Here is a 27054-nt window from a genome sequence, read left to right as displayed (position 1 = left end):
ACTATGAGGTTCTCGGCCTCCCCCGTGACTGCACTCCGGAGGAGATCCGCTCCGCCTACCGCCGCCTAGCCCTGCAGCGCCACCCCGACAAGCTGGTCCAATCAGGTATCTCCCAATCGGAAGCCACTGCGCAGTTTCAGGAGCTTCAGCACGCCTACGAGGTCCTCTCTGATCCCAAAGAACGCTCCTGGTACGACTCTCACCGCTCTCAGATCCTCTTCTCCGATCCCGACACCCTCCGCAACTCCTCCGTCCCCGACCTCTTCTCGTTTTTCTCCAATACCGTCTTCTCCGGCTACTCCGATTCCGGTAGAGGCTTCTACAAGGTGTATTCTGATGTTTTCGATAAGATTCACGCTAATGAGATCAATTTCGTAAAGAATTTAGGGTTAGGTGTTGATTCCATTAGACAAGCTCCTGTTATGGGTAATTTAGATAGCCCTTACGAGCAGGTTACTGCGTTTTATGGTTATTGGTTAGGGTTTTCGACTGTTATGGATTTTTGCTGGGTTGATGAGTATGATGTTTCGGCCGGTCCGAACCGGCGGTCGCGGCGGCTTATGGAGGAAGAAAATAACAAGGTAAGGAAGAAGGCGAGGAGGGAGTACAATGATACTGTGAGGAGATTGGCTGAGTTTGTGAAGAAGAGGGATAAGAGGGTGATTGATATGAAGATGAAGAAGGAGAAGGAGGAGTTGAAGCGGAAGGAGGAGCAGAAGGAGAAGAAGAAAAGGTTGGAAAAGGAGAGGAGGGAGAGGGCAATGGCATACGAGGAGCCAGAGTGGGCGAAGGTGGATGAGGGCGAGGACGGGGAGGATGATTTGTGGTTTGAGGAGGCAGAGGAGGGGGGGAAGAAGGGTGGTGAGAAGGAGTTTTATTGTGTGTTGTGTGGGAAGAAGTTCAAGAGTGAGAAGCAGTGGAAGAACCATGAGCAGTCCAAGAAGCATAAGGAGAAGGTTGCTGAGTTTAGGGATTCGATTGAGGATGAGGATGAGGAGGTTGCTATGGACGATTTGGAGAGTGAGATTGAGGTGGAAGGAAGAGAAGAGAAGGAAGGGTTGGAGAGTGAGGAGGATGCTGATCACGTGGTTGAGGATTTGGAGGAGAGGATTAGAGATAGTCTTAATGTTGCAGAGGAGAGCACTAGAAATGGAGTCGAGCCTGATGATGATGACGAGGAAGAATTTTATGATGCTTCACATGAAAAGGAAGGCAATGTGGTTAGTGTGTCTGTAGATGGTGATGATGATGATGATGAAATTGGTGCTCTTGAAGCAATGATTGCAGGTCACAAGAGCAGAAAGCCACATGCTTCAACACGCAAGCCCAATGCCCCAGTGCCTCCAACTCAAATTGAGAATGAGGATGATGGGGTTGGCCCTATGGAATACAAAAACCGGAAGGGCGCAAGAAAGAAACGCGGATCCAAGAAAGAAAAGGGTAGGAAAAATCCAGAAGAATCCCGCACAGCAGCCGTCAATGGCGATGAAGAGCATAATAACAACAACGATGATGGGAATGGCAATTCTCATGCAGAGGAGTCTTCCTTCCAATTTAACGTGGAGAATGTGATTAATGGTAAAGAGAACGGGCATGATGGTAGAGATAAGACTTCAAATAAACCAGCTGATAAGAGAGGAGATGCAAAGGACACAAAATCCAAAGCTAAAACTTCATCAAAAGGAAGAAAAGCCAAGGTAAGAACTTGTGACTAAGCTTGTTTCCATTATCTGATCATTTGTGGCGACTGGCGAGATGTTTATATGCTGTCTTTTGCTTAGGTAGCTTGCTAACTTGAGACCCGCAATTCGCCTTGGATAATTTTTGCTTTTCCTAAATGTAGTAGCTAGGATGATATAAGAAAAGGGGTAGCAGTCATAACGTGTTTGATTTCCATTTGTGTGGTTCTGTCCAGAAAATTTTAGCAGTGGGGGCAAAAATAATATATAAAAATAATAAAAATTTAACATAAATATATTTAGATATTGAAAAATTTAAAATATATTAGTCAAACTTTAAATAATTTAATTAAGGTTTAATTATTCTATTGGTTCCTATAGTTTCACGAAATTTTTAATTAGATTCCTATACTTTTTTTCCTTTTAATTGAGTCCTTGCACTAAATTTTTTTTAATTGGGTCCCTATACTTTTTTTTCTTTTTATTTGGGTCCCTTCACCAATTTTTTTTCTTTTAATTGGATTCCTATAAGATTAAGCTAATTACTGTTAATAGGGACCTAATTGAAAAAACAAATTGGTGCAGGGACCCAATTAAAAGGAAAAAAAGTATAAGAATCTAATTGAAAATTTTGCAAAATTATATATAGGACCAACAGAATAATTAAATCTTTAATTAACACATAAAAAGTATATTAATTTAAAAGTATTTTTTTGTCAAATATCCTCTATATCCATCAACTCACATTTTAATGATTATTTTTTATATAATACAAAAATTATAGCTACTGTCTCATTTTTATTGAGAAAATAAATTTAATTTTGGATAATTAACTAATTAAATTATTATTATTTTTTAATCAAGCATATTTATTTTTCTAATATAAATAGATTAAATTTATATGATTCGATAATTTTTATTATTGTGTTGTTATTTAATAATCTAGATTTTTCACACATATTTAAAAAAATTAAATATGGGGGCAAACTTATTATTTTAAAGGGGGCATTTTATATTTATGTATATACTTATTATTTGTTTATAAAAATTTAATGGGGGCAATTGCCCCCATATCCTTGTAAGTAAATCCGTCTCTGGTTCTGTCAAAGTTTCATATTTGAGTCCATGATATTGTACAGCTATACAAGTTACAATTTAGATTATTTTGTACTCCATGACTCCAAGTTCTGATTTCTGATTGTGTTTCTTCTGTAAGGGTGCGTCAAAGAATCATGGCAATACTTGCGAGACCTGTGGAGAGGAGTTTGAGTCAAGGTAATTTATGTCTCATATTTATCATTATTTGTTATCTAGTTGGATAAGCTTTGCTGTTGTTACCGTTGTATATATTATCAGGCGAAATTTTTCTTGTCAAAAAGAGGGACAGCCATGTAACTTTCTGTATTTTCTTTTTCTCAGGAATAAATTACATAAACATCTTGGCGATTCTGGGCATGCAAAAATAAAAGGTAGATAGGGAGTAGGAAATTATTGAATTCAAGCCTTCCCTCGAGTAGTGTTGTTAGGGCTCCAGGATTCCAGCTATTTATTAGCATCAGTTATTGGTGGTCCATTCTTTAATTCTTACATTTCTGATAACTTGAATTAAGCCTTCGGCAGAACTGAAGGCATTCTGTAATTTTGCCAAAGTTCACCATTTTGCCATCCTTGTTAAAAAGGAAAACTAGTGATTACATTGTAAACTTATTATCATCTAACAGAAAATATAAATGAGTTATTATCGGTTGATTATAGTAATGAAAATTGGAAGTCTACAACATATTAATAATGTTATCATCTACCGCAAATAAATATTTTTTTGAAGGAGTACCATTATTTGTTTAGTTTTCCCCCGCAAAATTAATGATTACATTAAGTTACGTATTCGGTATTTGTGTGTCCATGTAAATTTAAAATTTTTTCAACAATCAGTTACTAGAACATTTATTTTTCACATTATAATTTATAATCGTAACTAAAACCTGTCGTTACAAAAAGAATATCAATTTTATTTTATCATTAACATAATCATTTTTTTTATAAATACTAATTATGCATCTTTATTTGTTGGGCACAAGTAAAAATTCTAAGACTAAACTACCAAAACTCCAAAAGTGCCTATGAAAGATGTATTTGTTGACAAGAGATACTCATAAATTTAGAGAACAACCTAAATACCCACAGAAAATCAATCCCGTATACAAAACTAACAAAATTTGATTCAACTTTAACTGAGTGTCCTATGTGGACATTTTTCTTTCACAGTATCATGTTGTCGATTTGACGTGTATTGAGCTTGAATTGGCAACACTATGAACCCTAGTTCTTTATTCTTCGTTGGACCCCAACGTTAGAAAAGTAAAATCCTTCCCAAATACTCCATCCATCCCCAACACTCCATCCATCGTTCCCTTCACCCCCGCTAAACAAGATGATAGCTAGAGCAACTTTAGCTATGTCAAGAAGAAAAATGACTTGGAGCGAAAGTTGCAACTTTTCTGGAACGTCGAATTCCAAGACGAAAAATGCAAAAATCCTGGATGGAAGATGTTACTGTGGTGGGAATGCTGTGCTGTTGGAGTCTTCAACGGTTGCGAATTCAGGAAGATGGTTCATTCGATGCCCGTTCTGAAATGTATGATCCTTGAGTTACGAGTTTCATAGTTAGGGTTTAGGGTTCTTCTCTAACTCTAATTTTTTTTTTTTTTTGGTNNNACTGTAATTACTTTGTATGGGTTGATGAAATTGAGGGTGGATGACAAGGTTTGTCAAGGGCTTTAATCAGATGACTCAATGAGCATGAATGTCAAGAAGGTCTTATCCAAGTTAATAAATGGTCTGCATCCAGCTAAGAATCCCTTATTACAAACATCCAGAAAAATACAAATTCTTCTGAACAACAAAGTCGAGTCTGGCATTTGTCTAGTGCATTTATCTACTATAGATCCCGGATTGATTTTCAAGATTTTCATGCCATAATCTCGAAGTCTTGCATATTGTGCTCTCTCACTTCTTTCAATTCTATCTTTTGCCTTTGTCATGGATCTATAAATTTTTCTGTCATTCAGCAGTACATCATACTCTTAAAATAATCTTCAGCTTCCTTTATAGTCATTGCTGGATGCACCCTAATTTGCTGTTCCAACTCATCAACTGCTCACTTACCATCAGCAGACCTGTCATGCACAACTCTACAACATGTGTGCTCATTCACAAATGTTTTCACTTGATAGTTCATGGGGTAACTCCTCTTAGCACAAAATATCTACCAAGGACAGTTCTCATCTCAACAAAGCACCTTCACCCCTATACTATCAACTCTAGGAAAAAATATACTCCTGCCTAAGTTAATGTTGAACTTCCTCACAGCCTTTTTAAATTTTCTTAAGTTTCAAACTCCATTCCCACTTCAAGCCTAACTTCTGAAACTGGTGCATCAACATTATCTTGTGGAAACACATCTGGTTGCTCTTCATCAGAATCTGCACAGTTGTGAAGCTCCTCAAACTCATGACAATGTAACCCGGGATCCTCACCTGAATAGTCTTCAACATCATCTATTGGCACAAAAATTCTTGAAGCCTTGTTAGGATCTGAGTTCTGAATGAAGGATTGTCCAGTAGGTTCAGGTCTGGTTGTGCTCTTCCTATTTTATTTTTTAGGCACTTGTCTTATTCCCTACTCGGATGGATCCTGCTCTTGTTCTATATTTTGACTTGCTGATGGTGGTTGGGGCTGAGTGAGAGACTCAAACTCTTCTACATGGTTGGGATCACTTTGGGATTCATTATAAGACTGAGGTATATATTGTGTTAAAATTTCTGGTGTATTGGCTGTTACAACATGAAAAGGCTCAAAATTGGAATTGTGTTTTGAACTATTTGTGGCTTAGTGTGTCTGCTGAGTTTGGACAGGGATAATTGGAGTTTGCTGCTTTTTTGGTTGTATTTGGCTGTGAATGTTGCCTCTTCTGGGTATATTGCTTTCTAGGATTCTTGGGCTCATGATGGGGTTGGCTAAGAAAATATGTGTACTGTGGTAATGATCTTTTTGGTTGTGTATTGGACTAGTTCATGGACTGCTTATTGGACCTGCTACTAAGGTGTATAATGGGTTGGGTATTGGGCTGATCAGATGTGCTGGCTTGTTTCATAACCTTCATTTTTTTAGGAGTTGGAGTCCTCCTTGCATAGCTCTTTAGCCTCACCTTTGAGGGAATCACAATACCACCTTCTTTACTTATAGGTGCCTATTTTGAAGCTTGATCATCCTCTTCAACAACTTCTGGTAAGTTGATTGGGTGCTCAGTGTACACACATACCCTATTTCCATTGCTCAATGCAACTTCATACAACTCTATTATGTCCTTATCAGTTTTCAATAGCTTGAGACCACCATCAACCTCCATCCCAGACACTAACCAGTAGCGTTTACCGACCAAAGTGTATCCAATATCTCTAAGGAGACCATTAATAAAAAATCCATTCAAAGTGTTAACCCTTGGAATTTCAGATTTCTCACCACCTTCATACACGATTTTTCCATCCTTTGTTCTCTCAAATTTTCCTCCATGATATATCTCTAAAATAATATGCATTGTAGCTATCTCTGTAACAAAAAAAAAATCTACCATTAGTGGCCATCACAAACTACGAACTAGTGAAACCCTGACTCACTATCTCTCTAAATTCACCATGTTTATGGTTTCAGACACAATAAACACAACAGTATTCCAACCACAAAACAATATTCAGCTTAAATAAAAGGACCAAAATAAGATTCAGTTATTAAAAAACTAAACCTACCAAAAATTCACTAACAGTAATGATTCAATCTTTGACATGCGACGAAGAACTCTAACAAATTGGAGGTTACAAGGATTCACCAATTTTGGTTGTGAAAGGATTACCTCTTCAATGACTTCGACTATGAGACCACTCCTGTACAAAGTTCCTTGAAGCAACTACAACCTCCCCATCCTAAACTTTGAAGGCGAACTTGGAGATGAATGGCATCACGGGAATGGATTCACAGGAATGGGTTCAAAGAAGATTGTGTTTGGCTAAAGGAAAAGATCAAAAACTGCTCTATTAAGGCATGGTTGAGTTTTATACTCTATTCTGTGTTTAAATGGAATTTGAAGGAGTTACTAATTTTTTATTATTTAAGTAAATAAAATACACATCCAAAAAAAAAAAAAAATAATTCACCTAAAAAAACTCTCTTGCCTCGTTAGAAAGGAAATAGACAAGTAGGACATGTAAACAAAGCCTTCTAACGTTTTTGGTTACATTTGACAAACTGAACTATATAATTGTGGATATTCGGGTTGTTTTCTAAATTCATGAGTACTCTTGTCAACGACTACATCTTTCATAGGTACCTTTGGTAGTTTAGTCTAATTCTAATTATATAGTTATTTGGTTCTAATAACATTGTATGAAAAAAGCAAATGATTCAGAACGGGATAACTACGTATTCAGTCACATGACGAATGCCCTAGCAATAATAAATGGTCAGCCCACAAGCGAGGTGTATGCGAAGCTGGGAATAGAAATATATGTAAACTGTTAAATAAGATTTACACCCCGATTCAAAAGGCACATGTCTAGCTGCAAATTAAGGATTTAGAAGCAGCTTCAATGTAAGCAATGGCTTCCCCCTCAGAAAGTTGTTTGCCCTCTACCAATCCTTTAATTAAGGTTTTGGTATATGCCTCATTAGGGGCTCGTAATGGTAGCTTCCCAGATTTGAAGCCTTCAATATCAGCGAGCGAACACCTGGTTTGATTAAGGTAACACAACATGATTATATTATAACTAGGAAATAAATTGACATGGCAACTAGAGGAGAAATACTTGTGTCCTCGGACACATAACATTCGAACATGTTAATGGTTGTACATGTTTCTAAAGCACGCACTAAATGTGCTCTAAGAACATGTTCCTCATAGAAAGGGCAATATGTCACTCACGTCATGGTAACTATGGGGATGTCCTGCTCCTTCCCCAAGTAAACAACATTACCATACCAACCATCCTGCAACATTATTAGAGAGAGGGGAACAAACTAAATGAGGAGATTGTTAGGGAAAAAAAGAAAAAGAACGAACTAAATTCAGTAATCAAATTCAGAAAAACAAGGGGATCGGGTAATACCTTAACCTCCTGAGAATTGAATTCCTTCTCAGAGATAGCATTCAGGGTTGCTATATCAAGTAAAGGAGAGCCAGTATCAATGCTTAATCCATTTTCCTGAAATAAAATATCATTGAATTGCTCCATCCTGTAACAAACGGGGACAAGAAGTTAACTACAGAACTTCCGTAGAGTATGTAAGCAATTTAAAAATAAAACGGACGAAAACTCCACACTTGTGCTATAACTGCATATCACTGAAATGAAGAAAGGATCCTATGTAAACAGAAGTATAATTTCACAAATTCAAGGATTTGCTTACGAAATTTTGTACAGACACATGTGTGTCTTGTACTGAGATGTTTCTACTGGATTAAGCAATGCAACCCCTCCAGGACCCCACGTATGTGAAGCTTCACGGCCAAAAAATGTATGGCAAGGAAAAGTCTTCCATACTATTGCCTTCGGCAAAGCTTTATCCAGTGAACCAGAACAGGTGTTTTTCATGCCTTCCACCTGAACATAAACCGCACAAAAACTACATAAAAAGGAAAGAAAATAACCCCCCTCCTCCCACCCAACCAAAATCCACACCATAAACAATGAATGAAACTGAGGTTGCAAACTCTTGTTTAAGCAAGCAAATAATCATGGATGACAATTGAAGAAACAAGAAATTTCAGGTCTGGCATATCATTCACTTAACAACAATTTGACAGCTTATAGCAGTGCTAACATATATAAACTTACTGAGACATTGCAATAGCATTACCTGTCCACCTGCTACATAGCACAAAAATCTTGAATTCCACATATTTGATCCATATGAGGCATACCATATGTAAATATTTGAAAATTCTGTTCGCCAGGAATTCATATCATCAATCTGATGATCTGCATTAATTATAGACGACGTCAAATGATCAAGAATAAATAAGTGAAAAAAGTATATATGATTAATTTTCTGACCATTGATGATAACATGCCTTTTTCCGTCCAAGAGTTGTGGTAGTTTTTCTTTTCATTTTACAAGGTTCAACAACATTTGGCTTATCCTTTTCCTTAGAAGTCTTTCTTTTAATGGTCCATTGACAACCATGCATTGTTGACTTAGTCACTGAAGGTAATGCACAACATTTGTTGACTGTTCCAGCCCAGCTCAATAAGGGTCCCGGTCCGACTGTGGACCGCCAACCCGCCGGCTCACTAGACCTGAACCCAAAGGTGACCCACCCGGCACCTCACGCCCTGCTGAGAAGACTTGGACAACTAGCAGAAGCTTCCAGACAGATGCACCCAAGCTAAGGGGCCCACGTGAGTTCAGAGTATAAATAAAGAGGGACCTATCCCTCCCCAGCATTACGTCACCTTTTAACCCTAATTAGCCGCCTGATTTTGGCATCAGAGTGTCCTTGCAGGTGGCCCTCACCTGCCAACCCATCGACAATTCAAGTTGTCATTCCCTTAGAGAAGCTCGCGCACAAATCTAGAACTATCACCTCACCCTCGTCCGGACTACCATTTACCCGAGCAACCGAACATTGGTGCCGTTTGTGGGGATCTAGTGCGAACATGGATCTTTTCCCTCGTAGAGAGGAGATACGTGAAGAAGGGGGAGCCCGCTTGAGAAGCAGGGTAAGCTCCGCAGCCTCTTCTCAAGAACGCTCGAGATCGCTGTCCCGTCGGGATGACCCCCCTCTCAATCTCCCGAGACACGCCCATTTGGCAGCACAGGTGATGACAACTCAAAGATCATGCAAGAATTCCGGCACCGAGTGCAAAACTTGGAGAGGGACCTGGCCGCGAGGGACCGTTACCGTCCCGAACACAGCAGAGACTCCCGTCCGAGCCTGTCCTGTACCTGGTCACCGACTAGGGGACCGGAGGACCGCAGAGCCCCAGGAGGGACAACGAACATGGACGAGCCGACTCTCGGTCTCACACCTACACCCGCAGTAGATCAGAAGACTGTGGGAGACAAGAAGAAACAAAGGGAAGAAGCGACAGCACCCCATTATTATGGGCGCAACCCCTTTCCACCCCTCTATCTTCAAGGTCCGACTGTCGAAAAACTTCGACAAGTCCACGGACATGAGATTATGGCCTACAAGAGTCCATTACGGCCTTCGCGGATATCGCACAGAGATTCTTAGCGCAATTCACCGAGTTGAAACCCATTTTGGCCCCTGAAATTTTCGACCCCCAAATTTATAGTTACTCAATTAACACCCTCAAATATTAGATTGTGTCCCACGTTTGCCCCTGTAGCTATTTCCGTTAATGAAAATCTGATGTGACACTGTTAGTGATCGGAGTGTTGCGCTTTCGAGTTGCGGTTTTTGTTTACCCCTTTTTTCTACAAGGCTCCTAGTTATAATCAATCATTCATACTACTATACGTACTAAATTTTTGTTTTAGAGGTCGTAATACCTTGCCATCTCTGAATTATGACTTAAGCATAAGACTCTGTATGGTAGGGTGTTACACACGTTAAGTTGACAGAGTGTGTATCCACGTGGAACCCAGCTTGGCAGAATGAATGTGTAATGAGTGAATGACATGGCAAAAGTTGAATGAACTCAATTTCTCCAGCAAAGTCTAAAACATATTAGGAAAAGAGGGCTGCAAATTGATTTCATTCAACTTTTGCCACATCATTCACTCATCACACATTCATTCTAGCAAGTTAGGTACCACACACACTCTATCAACTTAACGTGCTACATCAGATCCCCGTTAACAGAGATAACTACAGGAGCAAGCGTGGGGCACAATCTAATATTTGGGGGTGTTAATTGAGTAACTATAAATTTGGAGGTCGAAATTGAGGCCGGTCAAAAATTTCAGGGGCCAAAATAGGTTTCAACTCGCAATTCACCACACGGATAGCCAAAGCCAAGCACCCGATCAACTTGCTAGATGTAACGTAACGCGCTAGCGAGCCGACGAGGAAGTTCCTCGAACGGTTCAACGATGAATGTCTAGAGATTAATGGCTTGACGGACTCGATGACAAGTCTATGCTTGACATGTTGAATGAGGACTTCGGGAAACATCTCACTACAAAGCCTGTTTTGACCATGCAAGAAATTCAAAATGTGACGAGAGAGTATATCAACAATGAAGAAGTTAGTCAAGTGGTGGCCGCCAATAAGCGGCAGCCTCCCAACCCATCAGCCCGTCAGGCCAGGTACACAGAAAAGCCAAGGGAGGTGCCAAAGAAAGGAACGTCCGAGAAGCCATTCAAACCGTTTCCCTAGGTGGGCAAGTTTACTAATTATACCCTCTCACAGCACCTATTGCGGAAGTCTATCAGCAAATTGCAGATAAGGGCATACTGTCCAAACCTCGGCAACTCAAAGATAGAACAAGGAAAAACAAAAGTTTGTATTGTGACTACCATAAGGGTTTTGGACACAAAACCCAAAACTGTTTCGATTTGAAAGACGCTTTGGATCAGGACATTCGGGAAGGCAAGCTGACTGAGTTTTTGCGATTCATTCGAGAACCGAGGAGGAGAGCGAGAACGGTCCAAGGAGGACCGCAACGCCAAGGCAGGGGCCACCTGACAATACGAAAAACGCCCCAACAGTAGTGATCAATGTTGTTGTTGGAAAAGACATTCTACCAAAGTCAAAATCAGCAACAAAAAAAGATGCGAATATCCTAGCCATGACCTCGGGAAACCTCAGTGCACAATCTGGAGAGCTCCCTAAAATATCTTTCGGCCCGGGAGATCGCTGATGCCACGACCTTCCCAAGGACCCGCCAATGGTGATCACGGCAAGAATCGTGACATATCTTGTCAAGTGAATCCTAGTGGACACTGAAACAAACTCAAATATCATGTGTAGGAACGTGTTTGATGCCTTAGGGCTCAAAGAAGGAGACCTCAAAAGCCATCAACATGGGGTTGTGGTCCTATGGGATTCCACAGCATACAATGTGATCTTGGGAAGGAGAACCATCAACAAGCTGTCGGCTATCATTTGCACAAAGCTTTTCACGATGAAGTTTGTAACGGATAGTGGAGTTGTATGATCTATTCGAGGAGACCTGGAAACGGCAGTCGCTTATGACAACACCAGTCTCTCGCTAAGGAAGAAGTCAAAATAAGCAGCTGGGGTGTTCCTGGCGGATTTGGATGCGAGGGTTGACGACAAGCCGAGGCCAGAACTTCAGGGAGACCTGGAGAAGTTCCGGGTGGAAGACACGGAGAAGTTTACCTTCATAAACCAAAACGTCCCCCACAAGTTAAAGGAGCTCCTCATCGAGGCCATCAGAGCAAACTGCGATTTGTTCACCTGGACCCCGGCTGACATGCCAAGAGTGGACCCCGATTTTATGTTACATCATCTGGCCATGAAACCAGACGCCAAGCCAGTGGCACAACGGCGAAGAAAGATGCGCCAGATAGGGCTAACAAGGTGGCCAAGTAGATGGCCAGCTTGTTAGAAGCCAGTTTCATAAGAGAGTTGGAGTACTCGACGTTGCTCTCAAACGTGGTCCTTATTAAGAAAGCCAACGAGAAGTGGAGGATGTGCGTCGACTATTCAGATCTTAACAAGGCATGTCCAAAAGATTCATTTCCACTCCCTAACATTAATGCCCTAGTAGATGCGGCTGCGAGATACTGATTTCTGAGCTTCATGGACGCGTACTTGGGTACAACCAAATCCCGATGCACCGCCCTGATGAGGAAAAAACGGCATTTATAACACCAGCAGAGACCTACTGTTACAGGGCCATGCCGTTTGGATTAAAGAATGCAGAAGCCACATATCAAAGATTAATGAGCAAAGTCTTCAGGAAACTTATCGACAAGTCGGTGGAGGTATACGTTGATGATATATTGGTAAAGACAGCCGAGCCGGAAACTTGGTTGCCGACCTGGAAGCTGTCTTCGGGTCGCTCCGAAAGCACAATATGAGGCTGAACCCTCTGAAATGTGCATTTGCTATGGAAGCAGGAAAGCTCTTGGGCTTTATGATCACGCAAAAAGGGGTTGAAGCCAACCTAGACAAATACAAAACCATCCTTCAAATGACAAGCCCAGGGGGTGTAAAAAACGTTCAAAGACTGGCTGGTAGACTCACGGCTTTGTCTCGTTTTCTCGGGACATCGGCAACAAAGACCCTTTCCTTCTTCAATCTAATTAAGAAAGGAATGACCTTCGAATAGACTCTAGCGTGCGAGGAAGCCTTCAACCACTTTAAGAAGATCCTATCGGAACCACCAGTGCTCGGAAAGCCAAAAGAACGAGAGGCCCTATACCTTTATCTAGCCGTGACGGAGGAGGCTATGGCAGCCGTTTTGATTCAGGAGGAAGACAAACTCCAACAACTGGTATACTTCATTAGCAAGGTGCTCCAAGGAGCGGAGCTGAGGTACACCAAATTGGAAATGTTAGCTTATGCTTTGTTAATCTCCTCTTAGAGATTAAGACAGTATTTTCAGGAGCACACAATCACATTGAGGACTGACCAGGCCATCCGAGAAATCTTGCAGAAACCCGACCTGGCGAGTCGTATGATGACTTGGGCAATAGAATTGTCCCAATATGAAATCCGGTACGAACCTCGACAAGATATCAAGGCATAAGCTATGGTAGATTTTTTGGTAGAAGTAACCGGCGATGCTCCCGAGAATCCGAACACACGGTGGAAGCTTCACATTGACGGAGCGTCCAACCAAGCATTCGGAGGGGCCGGAATCATCCTAGAGAGCTCGGAAAGGATGACCTATGAACAATCGACCAAATTCGACTTCCTGGTCTTGAACAACCAGTCAGAGTATGAGGCCTTAATAGTCGGCTTAACTCTAGCCAGAGCGGTCGGAGCGACGAAACTCTAAGTCAACAGCAACTCCCAGGTCGTGACCACTCAGATGAATGGAACTTACCAAGCCAAGGGCCCTTTGTTGCAAAAGTATTTGGAGAGAACAAAAAGACTATGCAAGGGTTTTGAATAGGTAGTGGCGCAACATGTTCCCAGAGAGAGAAACGCTAGGGCCGACCTCTTGACGAAGTTGGCGAGCACCAAACCTGGGGCGGAAAACCGATCCCTTATCCGGGGTTTGGTAAAAGAGCCATCGGTGGCCCTCTGCCTGACCCAAGCCCCAGACCATCCCTCTTGGATCAATTCGATCCAACGCTTCCTCGAAGACAGGACGCTCCCTGGAGATGAAAAGGAGACCAAAGTGGTAAAAAGAGAAGTCGCTAAGTACGTAATAATACAAGGGCAACTGTACAAACTAGGACTCAATCAGACCCTGTTGAGGTGCATTCGCCCTGACCAGACGGACTACGTTCTAAGCAAAGTCCATGAGGGGTGTTGTTGCCATCACATTGCAGGGAAAGCCTTAGCCAGTAAGCTCATCAAAGCAGGATATTATTGGCCCTCTATGATGTGGGACACCTTGGAGTTGGTAAGGAAGTGCAGAAAACGTCAGGAGAATGTGAATTTTTACAAAGCCCCAGCGGGATAGCTAAGTTCCATGTTGGCCTCCCGACCTTTCTCCTAATGGGGAGTCGACCTTTTGGGCCCGTTTCCGGTAGCCCCAGGGCAAGTTAAGTACCTCATTGTGGCCATTGATTATTACACCAAATGGGTGGAGGCAGAGCCGTTAGCCAGCATATTGTCAGCAAATTGCTAGAAGTTCCTTTGGAAATAAGTAATCGCCAGGTTTGGGATTCCAAAGATCGTGGTCTCGGACAATGGAACGCAACTTTCTGATAAAAAATTTGGGAAATTCTTAGCTGGTTTGAGGATCAAGCAGAAGTTTTTCTCGGTGGAACACCCCAGAGCAACGGTCAAGCCGAGGCAACGAACAAAATTATCCTTAATGGGTTAAAGTGTCTTGATTAGCGAAAAGGCTCTTGGGCAGACAAGCTAGCTTTCGTGTTGTGGTCTTACAAAACAACACCACAATCTTCTATCGGAGAGACACCCTTCCAGCTTACATATGGTGTTGATACAGTCATTCCAAGGAAGATAGCTCATTTGTCGGAAGCTGCGCTAAAACAAAAGATAGCTTTATGTTGCAATCGCAAGGTGCTGAACAAGAGTTTGGAGAAAGGAGATTTAGTGTTGCAGTGCAACGATATCGGCACGCCAACCCCAGGACAATGCAAGCTAGCAGCTAACTAGAAAGGGCCCTACAGAGTAAGAGAAGTCCTCGAGAAAGGCGCATACAAGCTGGAGCAGTTTGATGGGACCAAGGTACCGAAGACATGGAATATGGCAAACTTGAAGAGTTTTTACTCTTGAAGGATGACTTCCCTCCCTAACGATTACCACTTCGCATTCCTCACCTTTGTTATTTAAATTACTGTCGTCCTTTATTTGTTATTTTTCTGTTAGATGCTTCATTTCTCTTTCATTAAACTTGTTGCAAAGGACTTTTGTATTTTCGTGGTTAATTTACATCATGCTTAGTGTCATATCTGTGATTTATTACTATTAAGTTATAAAAACGACAACCCAAGATTGATCACCCCGAGCGCCACGATATTGCAAGAAACGGATATCCAACTTACTACGAATAACAGTTTGACGGTCAAGCGAGGTAATAACAAGCAACAAAAATGTGCTCTAACTACGGATGAAAATGGTAGCTTAAAGAAAGGCATCGCATCGGTCCGATAATGATCTAAAGCACGAGGTATCAAGGTCACATTAATTATTAAAGATAAAATTGTTCATTCAAGACAAGGGCATCAGATCGGCCCAATACAACAAAGTACAAAAAAGTACAAGATTCACATTTTTTACAAAGATCTCACTGCCTCAGGATATCCACAATCTTCCCATCCTGAATCATCTTGAAAGCTCCAATCATTGAGGTATCCAGGTCGGGAGCAAGGAGAAAGACCTGAGCTTTAATCCTCTCCTCGGTAGCCTTGACTACTCCCCGTGCATCCCTCACAATTTCCTTATTCTTTTTCTTCAAAGCTAAGGCCTCTTGCTTAGCAGCCTCAGCCGATTTTGTGACCTCGGCAAGTTTCTCCTCCAACTCCTTCACCTTCGCCTCTGCAACAGTGGCCCGACCTTGAGCACTATTAAGTTGGCTTGAGAGAGAGAGATCGCGATCCACCAGATAGTTGATCTTGGTGGCACTCTCCTCAGCCTTTTTCTCTTCCTCGGCAAGGCGGGCCTTGAGCAACTCTTCCTGGGCCTTCAACTTGGAAATATCCTTCTGGGAAGCCCTAAGTTTACCTTCCGCGAGTTGGCTTTGCGCCAACACGAGTTCCATTTTCCTCACAATGGCCGCTGCCCGAAGGAGGCTGCGGTAAGTCCATCTAACTTGGGCAGCGAGGTCTTCTTCCCGGAAGAATTCTTCAGTGCCCAGAAGGAGCTGGGAGTCAATGAAATATCCCGCGTCAAAGTTCTTCTCCATGACAGTAAGAGTCTTGCTAGAGCCCGGGGTTGTTTTCCTTTTCTTGGGGTTGGTTACAATGGTTAGCTCGGGGTCGTCTTCGAACCCCACCCCCTGACCCTGGCCCGCCTCGTCGACAGCAAGGTTCTGAAGCAGTGCTTCAGCAGAAGGTTGGGGCTGTTCGTCACCTTCGTCGATGACCTGGCGAATTCCTTCACCGACGGCATCAGGCATAGGCTCCACCGAAGGAGTTGCCGTGGTGTCATCGTCACTGTCTTCCGAGGGAAAGAAGTGGGCCATCAAGCGAGCCATTTTGGCATTACCAGTAGCCATGGCAACTACAAGAAGTGGAAAGAAAAGCAAAGTTAGGAAGTCGGAAGAATGGGACATTTTAAAGCAAGCAAAATAGACAAACAGATCGGGAGATCAAGACAACAAAGAAATTCAAAATTTTACCTACGCATTCACGATCGGACTCCCGGTCACCCATTAGTAAATGGGAGTTAAGATTTTTTTAGCCAAAAACAGCTAACAAGATATCTGTGATCTGACAGTCCTCCGGACTTAACCCCTCATAAGACACTTTTATTAGATAGTCAGAGCCAACACCAAAGCTCTAATAAGTCGGGATCCGCCTTTCACCCTCGAGGGTAAGCCAAAAGGTATGGCAACTCAGAGCCGGTCTAACTTTGAAGTACTTACTTTTGAAACCATGAAAAGAATCTTCAAAAAGGCCAAAAAATTTGCCTATTCTGTACAGTCTTGAAGGAAAGGTAGCCTTTCTTGTGCTTGCCTTCTCGGGAAGGGTTAGTGAGTAAGAAAAGGTAAAAAAAAAAAAAACACGTTGAGAGAAGTCTGGAGCTCCCAATATTCACACACCATCTCAAAAGTACGAAGGCGGCCCAGCTGTTTGGATGAAGCTGTTACAGGGCGACGTCACAACGATTTAGCAAAGAGATGATGAACGGAGAACAAGGAAGACGGACACCTAGCGTGGTGAACATTGCTTTGTACACCCACAACCAGTCGACTACCCAGGGAGACACCAGGTTCAGGTGTCAAATACACTCTCGGTCACCCAGGACGAAAACTTGGTAATTCGCTTCTACCGGGCCTCCGCCACACAAGGGCCCGGAGTCGCGAAGCTCTTGTAGCTTCTCTCAGGTTACCCGGGAAGCCATATCTTTCTCGTCGGATGTGACCCAGATATCATGATCAACACGATTCGGCACCGCAGGTTGCTGAGCCATACCTACAGTGGGGGCACCACTTAAGTTAACTCGGGAGATCGGAAACCCGCAAGAAATGAAGAAACAAAGACTACGTTCTACTACGTCACTACTCTAATTTGCACCACTATTCTAAGGCCTAAAAGGCCTAGATCCAAGAAAAAAGACACCTAATGGTACCCCCCCCCTTTTTAAGAACTAGCTAACATTGGCAAATCTAACCTAGACAAGACAAGAACCAAACAAATGCACTAGAAGTAATGCAAAATGCATGTAGCAACAGTGGTAACAAAGGCAAGCACAACAATCATCAACGAAGGAAGAAGGAAATGATTGCTTACCAGTAAATGAAGAAAGTAGAAGGAATGAAGAGAGGGCGGGTGTGGGATTCGCAGCAAGCAAGATGCAGAATTCCGAAGGCACAGCGATCAGAAAGCAGAGAAAGACGAAGGGAATGTGTGAGAAAAGTGAAGAAGTGGTGAAGACAAAAGCAAAAGAATGCAAAATGGTAACCGTCAGGGAAGTGCAAAAAGACAGAGGTAGAATTGATTTTTCCCCCTGCTTTCAAATCAACCATAAAGAGCATTTAATGCTTTCAGCACAGAAACCGAAGCAACGCCCTAAGCCACAGTTGGGGGCAACTCACGCGCACTGGAGCTGTGGACCTTGTCAACAGGTTCCAGGGTTGATTAGGACTCTACCCGAGCGAGCGCGAGTAACTTGAACGCATCAACCACGAGCTTCTAGCTTCACGGTTGGTACGTTCCGGCCCAGCCCAACAACTGTCCCGGTCCGACTGTGGACCACCAACCCGCCGGGTCACTTGACACGGACCCAAGTGACCCACCCGGCACCTCACGCCCCTGCCAAAAAGACTTGAACAGCTAGCAGAAGCTTCCAGGCAGATGGGCCCAAGCGAAAGGACCCACTCGAGTTCAGAGTATAAATAGGGAGGGACCTACCCCTCCCTAGAAGTACGTCACATTTTAACCCTAATTAGCTGCCTCATCATATGAACACTGACTTTGGCATTGGTGTATCCTTGCAGGTGGCCCCCACCCGCCAACCCATCGACGATTCAGGCTGTCATTCCCTTCAAGAAGCGTGCGCACAAGTCCAAAACTATCACCTCACCCCATTTGCTCCAACCTCAGCCCCGTTCAAATTACCATTTACCTGAGCAACCGAACATTGACAAAGATGCAACATTTTTTTTTATCAGAGAGAACATCAATTTACTGTACGGTGGGTAACGAACAATACATTAACATTTTGCATCTTGCTATTCATGTGTGGACATATCAAACATATTCCCAAAATACTTCCAACATTCAGTTGGATTGGAAGTTGGTCAGCCATCTTAAAGGGCCCCGCATAAGGTAAAAGACATATTTTGATCCAAAAAAGTTCTGCCATCCTAAGAGTTACAATCATGTGCCAAAAATTCTACTTGGGTGATTTTGGATCCAAATCAACATGCAAACCAAAACACCCACATTTGTGAATTTGACTATGGCAAATTATGTGGATTAGCTGGTCTCACCAAACCCACTAAACATCATACTAAATGATGGATAGTTTTCTTATCCACATATTGCTCAAAAGTTGCCATCTGAAATTTCTAATTACTGACGTGATTCTCGAAAGGTATACACACATCAATGATCAATTCTTCTACGTAAAATATTTATTTGGTTTAAAATTTTGCCATGAATGATATTAAAACTTCAGGATGTTTCTCAAATTTTATATCAATCTTTGGTGTAAAAAAGCGACAGTTACCTGCATCAACCTTCAGCTCAGAAAGTGGTTTTATGACATCCTGTAGAAGCTCTGCAAGATCTGAATTCTGCCGACCCTTGTCATCCTCTGTCTCGGAGTCGGAGCTTGAGATAAGAGTATGCTGCAAATGCAGTGTTGCAGAAAGAATTCCAATGAGAATATTATCGTAAAATAATCTATTCGAAACTTTTCATAACCCAAATTGCATGTATTTGGAATGCATATAGGATAAAATACGAGCAGTAAATCATCTAATGAAAAATTAATGTCCCTTAAAACATAAGTTGCTTCTTGCACATAAACTTAATCCATTAAGTTACCAATAAAATGTGGAATCTACGACTTTGCAATGTAAAGGTCATGGTTCTTTTCAAAATGTATGAGCCAGCAGCAAAAAGCTATAAGATAGCATGGCAATTTTTGCATTGTGAATATAAGGTAATCAACCAGAATTTTAAGTTATAGTTATTGTCTCATTAAATTACAGATTATTTAGAAAAGGTTAAAAAAATAAGGGAGACCATACCACTATTTGCTAAAATATTTTTTGATTTGTATTATGCAAGAACAAATAATGAAAAAGAAATTATACGATAGCGAAATAACAAAATTAACTGTAAAAAAGGAACAATAGTAATCGAAAGAACATTACTGGGGGAGGAGCAATCTGAGAAATTAATTTTTGTGGCAATTCATTAGCAAGTGTAGGCCAAAAGCAACTTAATTCCTGGCGAACCTGCAAGGCAAACACAAAAGATTTAGCACTAAATAGATGTCAAATACCTTTGGGTAACAAAAGCCCATATGATGCTTTTAGGAAAGAAAAGAATACATTTTCCATTTCCCACTGCTCACCCCCTAACCAAAAATAATAAGAAATGAAATCACAAAACCCTTTTGCCCCTTGAAGGATCAAAACAGCATATATTAGAGTCATGAGTTATTACTGCTTGAATCACACGCCAGGTGGACTCAAATGGATAGGCCTCAGATGAACCAACAATAGGCTCGTCTTCAAGCAAAACCTCCACGCAAGCATGCGTCGACTTTGCAATGGAGTCAAGGTTATATCCTCCTTCTAAAATTAGTGCAATCCTACCTTCAGCGAAATTCATCAACTGAAATGTATAGAAGGTAAAACAATATGTAACAGCCATTCATATATTTGATCACCCAAGTTAAAATCTTCACATATAAAACTTATATCAGATTTTATTCTAGAAAATAATGCTAAAGTTAGATCATATAAACTTGATACTCAAGCAAGCAGTAGCACTATATGTTTAAGAAAGATAACTGCCCATCTTTAAGCAACATGAAAATAGTGACACTAAAGTGCAATATACACAGTAAAAAATTTCACAGTTAATTGAACAGTTTTATCAGGAAATTAGCATTACAAGAAACAAATGCAAGGCGCAATCATGAAAAGTCAATGTTTAAAATTAACCTTTTTCAACAGGACAGAATAACCAAATGGCGAAACACGACAGCCCCCCAGAGGATCACCAATGGCTGTTTCATTAAAAATTATCAAAGTTATTACGTTTCAGTAATAATAAATTAATGATCAACTGATTAGTAGTTTAGTACAAAATCAGAAGTAATGGTGATACTCCTTCAAGATACAAAGAAGTAAAATAATAATTAAACCAACAACACTGGCTACAAACCCTGAGAAAGAGTATAAACAACCAGTAACTCGCCCCTATAAAACATCAAATTTAAATTATGCTACAATAGACCTGCATCAAAGCCAGCAGAAACAATAATCATGTCTGGATTAAACTCTTTGGCAACAGGTAGCAAAATGTGGTCCCACACTGCAAAGTAATCTGCATCACCACATCTTCCATTCTCCCATGGTACATTTATATTATATCCAGCACCTGCTCCTTCTCCAACCATCGTATAAAAGCCATCATCACTTGCAGGATAAAAGCTCCCAAATTCATGCCTGCATGAGATGATCTGAGATCAACAATGAAAGTGATAAAACCACCTATGGAGATTCACATTCATTTTAAAGTCTTGATTGAAAACCACCTCTAAGACCCGATGCTAAACTATTAAATATAGACACACTATTTGGGTGTCATGTCCACATGTTCGAGTCAAATGTTACACCACGCAGAAAGGATGCACGTACGCATGTGATTTTTTTTCCCCTCCCCACTTTTACTCTAACAAGACAAGACACATAGTGTGAATTCTTTTCAAATCTGTAATCAATTTATATTTTATAACAATAAAAAAAAGGAAAGCTTATATATATATTATTAAATAAAAATAAATTAAATCATTAAAATTAAAATGAATTTTTTTCTTTAAAATATACATGTACAATTATATACAAGCCATGTTGTTCTACAATTTTAAAATTTAACATGATTCGCAAATTCATGCAATGTCCTATCCCATATATAGCAACATATATTTTCCTAAATCACCAGTGTATAAAAGGAAACAATCTAGCAGTCAGGTCTAGGGCCTCAAAACCAATAGAAACAAAATTTTACATATTTTGAGGTAGAGAGAAACAATTACAACAGGACAAATCAGTTCAAGTGGACAGAAAATACATGAAAATAATAATAATACCTGTGAACAGAGAAGAATAAAACTCGAGAGTCATTCCAGAACATTTTTTGTGTACCATTTCCATGATGGATGTCCCAATCAACAATTAAAATTTTTTTAATACCTAATTCTGGCTGTCAAACAGGGCAACACAACAGTGAGGTGCCTGTGGAAATAAAGCAACTGACAGATTAACTGCCAAAAACTCTTGGTAAATACAGAATTGAAAGTAGAAATCATGTTACCCACACGTTCCTCTAAGAGATACGTTGCCGCAATCGCCACATTGTTGAATAGACAAAAACCCATGGGTTCATCACGTTCTGCATGATGACCTGGAGGCCTAACAATTGCAAAAGCAGAATTGAATTCCCTGCTTGCCACTCTTTCAACAACCTATTAATCATAGGATCTTCAGTTATGTTAAAAAGAATAGTATTAACATAAAACCTTACTTCAATCTAAATAAATGTATGTGTTCACTGATAGATTGGAAAAATTCAGATGGATACATGATAAAGTTCTTTAATTTAAATGATAATTCTTTTGATGATAAAATGATGTATCAATATAGCCAACCAAATCTATAGCATTATGATAAAAGTACATGATACAAAAAGAAAGTTTTAATTATTTTTATGTTTGATTTTGTAAACAGTCCTTGATATTGCTCCATTGTCTTTTAACCCAGATAACAATTACGGTCTCTTGATTCATTTGGTATATTTAGATGTAAATCTTATTTCTAGTTCTTATTTCTTAACTCCTTCCTCAAATACAATCTCTTTCCACCTTGATATACTTATTTGAAGGCCACATATGGATATTTCTCACAATGTGTGTCAGGTGAGTGCGGGGTGGCACAGATTCAAAATTACTGTCGCACCTATTTTTACATTGTCGTCTTGCTGTTTTTTCTTGGAATACCTTTTTGTATCTTTGGTGACTGTTGGGTGTGCCCTGCAACCTCATCAGTTTCTCTTGACTAGGTTTGCTCATTTTTTGAGAATAGTAGCCAAACATTTGTGGCAATGTGCAGAAACATATGACCTCCAAGTTACAAGTCAACAACCTTACTTTTAAGCCTTAACTTCCCCTTTTTTTTTATTATTTGTAAGTACAAAAATTGATATTTTTTTTTATATTTACAAAAATTGATAATTAAAATGAGAAATATTATATGGAAAGAACCTCCAAGTTGAAATACAAATTGAAAAGCTAAAATGTTTGTAAAACATTGCTGCTCCCAAACAACTTCAAGAAAAACTTCATGATGGCCCAAATTTTGTACCAGTTTCTTTTAGTAGGAAAAAAAAGTTGTCTAAGATATTGAATGCAATCAATACTACCAATATGAGCAAAGTCAGTAACTTAAAATTAAGTGGAATACTAGAAACAGGAAAGTATATTTTTTAGATCAGATGGCAAACTCTGCTTTAGTGGCAGGCACAGACAAATCTAGACTTCGAAAAGGCTGTAATAATGGATCCACAGTTATCTCATTAATACACATAAAAAATCACAGATATTTATACTATGTGAATAATCCATGTAAATATCACCTCTATAGCAGAGCCAGCAGCAAGATAAGCAGCTTCTGATGAACCTTCATTGAAGTATATCGAATCAAATTTTGACGCAGTCTTAAGCCTCCGTGAATCTGACTCTGAGCTTATTTTCTTGATAAAATTCACATGTTTTTTGGAATGTACTGACAGTATATGTTTGTCTTCAGCTTCTTTAGCATCCAAAATCACACATCTGGAATGATGTTACACCACATTTATTAAAAGCACAAAACAGAGAAGTAAGATTTTGTCACTTTATGCAAAGTCATCCTAGTATTAGAAATTCAGAACTAAAAATTGAACAGCACAACTTTCACAGAAGAGAGAACAATTTACTCTAAACCATCACAATGGAGTCTAATTATAGGAAAAACCTTAAGTAAACATAAAGAGACTGATACAGGCTCTCCAATCATCCATTCGCTCGTTGGTGGTTGAAACTAGACTAGCAATTTCAACATGGCTCCGTTGTAAGGCTGCAAGCTCAGTCTGCTGATGGAGTTCTCCGAATGTCACCATCAGTCTCTCAATGAAAGCACCTTTTTTTATTATTATGCTACTTCAAAGACTACGGGGACACATGCCTCCATCTCAGCATTGGAAAGTTTCTTACTCGTATTAGGCCTTCACCATTCTTAAAACCATCATATTTTTCTAACTTTACCACAATTTAATGAACCATTGAATAGATGTCAAAAGAAATTAAAACACATCTCGCATTATTTTCCCAAGCTCCAGAAGATCTGCAGTGTAAATACTAAATATACCACCTAAAGCTTCTCCAAACCATAATTATAGTTTTGTAGTAGCATTAATATGTAGAAATAATTATTAAAAACTCCATTTTTCTTTTACTTGTGGCCATCAATCATCCTTTACACCACTGCCTATATTACATTTCATGTCACATAGTTAATTTCATCAACAAAATTCAAAAAACAAAAGGTAGATTTCAAGACAAATTTAAATATCAGTCACAAAACGAGTAAATGAAGAAAAGTACACGTGTAAGAGTTTGGCAGAGACAAAAATGTACACCAAATATTCCTAAATAACAAAGTACACCCTAGAGATTATTTTCGATGGACAAAAATACTCACAAAAGATTTATAAATATCAAACCCTTACTAACAGCACGACACTATTGTCCATCGTAAACAATCTTGATGTGTATTTTGATATTTACTAATCTTTGGTGTACTTTTATCTACCCAAAACCCTTTCACGTGTACTTTAGTCCATTTACTCATCACAAAACCTAGTTAAGGTTGGGTTTGTTTACAGAGGACAATGAGACAGGAACACAAAGACAGATAGAAACACAGAGACATAAGATATTGTGCCTAAAAACACTAACAAAGACACAACTTATTTTTTATTTTTTTATTATTTTTGTTAATTTTTATTATTATATTTTTTGTCTCAAATTTTTTAAATAAAAAAAATAAGAATAAATTGAATTTTACTCAAGAGCACAAAATTTTGTATATCTGTTTTCTATATCTTCTTGTGAGTATTTCGTCTTGTTCCATTGTCAGATGGCAACCTAAATTTCATCAATAAAACGAGTCTGAAAGTGTTACAGAAGGAACCACAGCTCAGCGAAAACTAGAGCAATCAAAATAACATCTCTAGCTAACGTAACCCACAACAATAATAATAAGAAAAAAATGGTGAAATTTAAAACCCTAAAGAGGAGTAAAGTAGTTAGTACCGTTGGGTAATGCCCGTGGATTGAAGCTTGTTCCAAATGGACCTAATACGGTTGGGGGTTTCGGGATGGTAACCGTCGTGAAGGTTCTCGTGCTTACACATCCTCTCGTCGTAGAGTAGACCCACGCGCCGTTGACCGGTGAGTTTGGTGCCGTTGTCTTTCCCTGACTCCATCATGGTTTCCGAAAGGAGCAGCTACTTCAAAGTTCAAAGTAATCGCGCGCTTTACTTGGAATTTCTCTCTCACTCACTCTCTGTAAAAGGGAGTCCAAAAGTTGAACACCACCAAGTTACCTTGAAATTTGAACGATTAAAATGGTCCTAAACTTATAGTGAGTACTAAATTCTCAAAAGATCTCATATTGGGTTTATGCACCAATTTTTTTACTCAAGTTGTATATTATATTTTTTTTAACTAAATTCAACCAAAAATAATAAAATTTAGAATAATATTATTTATAATTAATTTTTGTTAATATTAGACTAATTTAATTAAATTTAATGAACAAAAATTATTAAATGAATAGTATTATTTAATTTTTAGGCCAATTTACGTAAATAAAATGTTTGAATTTTAATTTTACGTAAATACAACTTTTGAAATACGAAGACGCAAATTCATTTTTTTATATTTCTATAAAAATTGTTACTGGCAGCAGCGGTTTACAGAAGAACATCATCCACTATAGGTAGTGGCAGATTATGTGGTTACTGATTAGGGTGCAACACAGAAATCACGGTTGTTTATACCAAAATTGATTATAATAAAATAAATATTGTTTGGATTATAGTACTCAAAATCACTTTTAGATGAAAAATTACTAAAAGAGACATCGATTTAAATAATTTTTTTATATGCATGCAAAATCAAAACACTAAGAAAAATAATATAAAAATATATTTATCATATAAATAAAATAAATACAATAAAAAATAAAAATATGAAAGAGAGTACTATAAATTTTATAATTTCAAACAAAAAGAAAATATTCTATAATTTTTCTAGCACTGTCAGTACTCTTTAATTTAGTATTATTTTGAACTATAAATTTTTATTATTTATGGCTATATTGTTACTTATAATTAATTTTTTATTTATTTTGCCTTTTTTTATAGAGTACATCAAAGAAATAAAAAAAATCAAACAGATAAGAAATAATAAAAATTTCATAAAACCAACAACATATATCATGTGAAAAAAATACAATAATAAATAAATAAAATTCATATGAATAAAATGAAATAAAAAATAAAAAAATTTCATACACAACATAAATACAATGTAGTAAAGGATCAAAAAAATTTATATGAACAAAAAATAATAAAAATATCATAAAAATAAATAAAATACTTAAAAAATTAGAGCACTATACAAAATAAAAAAAAATTCAACAACATTTGTCATATGAATAAAAGAAATACAATAAAATAAATAAAAAATCATATGAACAAAGCCAAACAAAAATAAAAAAAATTCATACAAAACATACATATAAAAAATAGGGCAATTTACGAAAACAAAATATTTAGCTTTTAAAATTACGGAAATGCAACTTTTGCAGTTTAAATACGAAAATGCAAATTTACGTTAATGAACCATTTGGAAAGAAAACGTGGTAGGGGTTCCATGGTTTCTGTGAGAATGCAAAACATGCATAAATCGTGGAAGGAATTCAACGGTTTATATACGAGTTTCACTATATATACCAACTTAGAGTGAGTGGGATATATTTACATCTATTATTTGTATTGTCAACGAAATAAGACTATATTTTGTAGTATATTTTAAATTTATTCAAATTATAAAAATGATATAATTTTAAATGATTTAAAAAATATTGATTTGATTTATACGTTTCAATCTAATTCAATTTTATGCAAATGATTGATTTGTACGGTGCTAATTTAAATTTAATTTTTAAATTATTTTGATTTAATCTAATATAATTTGAATTAAATAAAATTATATTCTAATTAAATTTTAATTTTT

The 27054-nt window shown here is 38.9% G+C and overlaps 2 protein-coding genes and 1 long non-coding RNA gene across 4 annotated transcripts; 1 reads left to right on the top strand and 2 right to left on the bottom strand.

Annotated features, from left to right (window-relative positions):
• LOC107634493 (DNAJ protein JJJ1 homolog) lies at positions 1-3459 on the top strand (the record flags this gene model as incomplete). The annotated part of the gene is given in 3 exon segments (XM_016337967.2): positions 1-1697; positions 2896-2954; positions 3099-3459. Coding segments are annotated over 3 exon segments (1814 nt in total), but the record flags the coding sequence as incomplete, so codon positions are not given.
• Positions 4365-7156, bottom strand: LOC110272146. The gene is made up of 2 exons (XR_002363091.1): positions 6589-7156; positions 4365-6287 (listed from the first exon to the last, which is right to left on the bottom strand). It is a non-coding gene; the product is annotated as an uncharacterized LOC110272146 (long non-coding RNA).
• On the bottom strand, positions 7214-25426 carry LOC107634473 (histone deacetylase 5). Of its 2 annotated transcripts, XM_016337959.2 has the most exons (14): positions 25066-25414; positions 23346-23544; positions 22033-22179; positions 21805-21917; positions 20949-21160; positions 20654-20718; positions 20151-20321; positions 19856-19939; positions 19204-19324; positions 8589-8710; positions 8139-8332; positions 7838-7964; positions 7654-7718; positions 7214-7459 (listed from the first exon to the last, which is right to left on the bottom strand). In XM_016337959.2, exons 1-14 carry the CDS (start codon positions 25239-25241, stop codon positions 7288-7290), a joined length of 1968 nt encoding a protein of 655 aa, XP_016193445.1. In that variant the 5' UTR covers positions 25242-25414; the 3' UTR covers positions 7214-7287. The 2 variants fall into 2 exon arrangements, with proteins under 2 accessions (XP_016193445.1, XP_016193443.1); XM_016337957.2 differs by lacking the exons at positions 7214-7459; positions 7654-7718; positions 7838-7964; positions 8139-8332; positions 8589-8710 and adding an exon at positions 15496-16530 and having other exon boundaries at positions 25066-25426.

The sequence above is a fragment of the Arachis ipaensis genome, chromosome B01 (assembly GCF_000816755.2).
Source record: "Arachis ipaensis cultivar K30076 chromosome B01, Araip1.1, whole genome shotgun sequence".
In the NCBI taxonomy this organism is placed as follows: domain Eukaryota; kingdom Viridiplantae; phylum Streptophyta; class Magnoliopsida; order Fabales; family Fabaceae; genus Arachis; species Arachis ipaensis.
The sequence above is the reverse complement of the archived record's forward strand: the minus strand, read 5'-3'. Positions and strand labels throughout refer to the sequence as shown.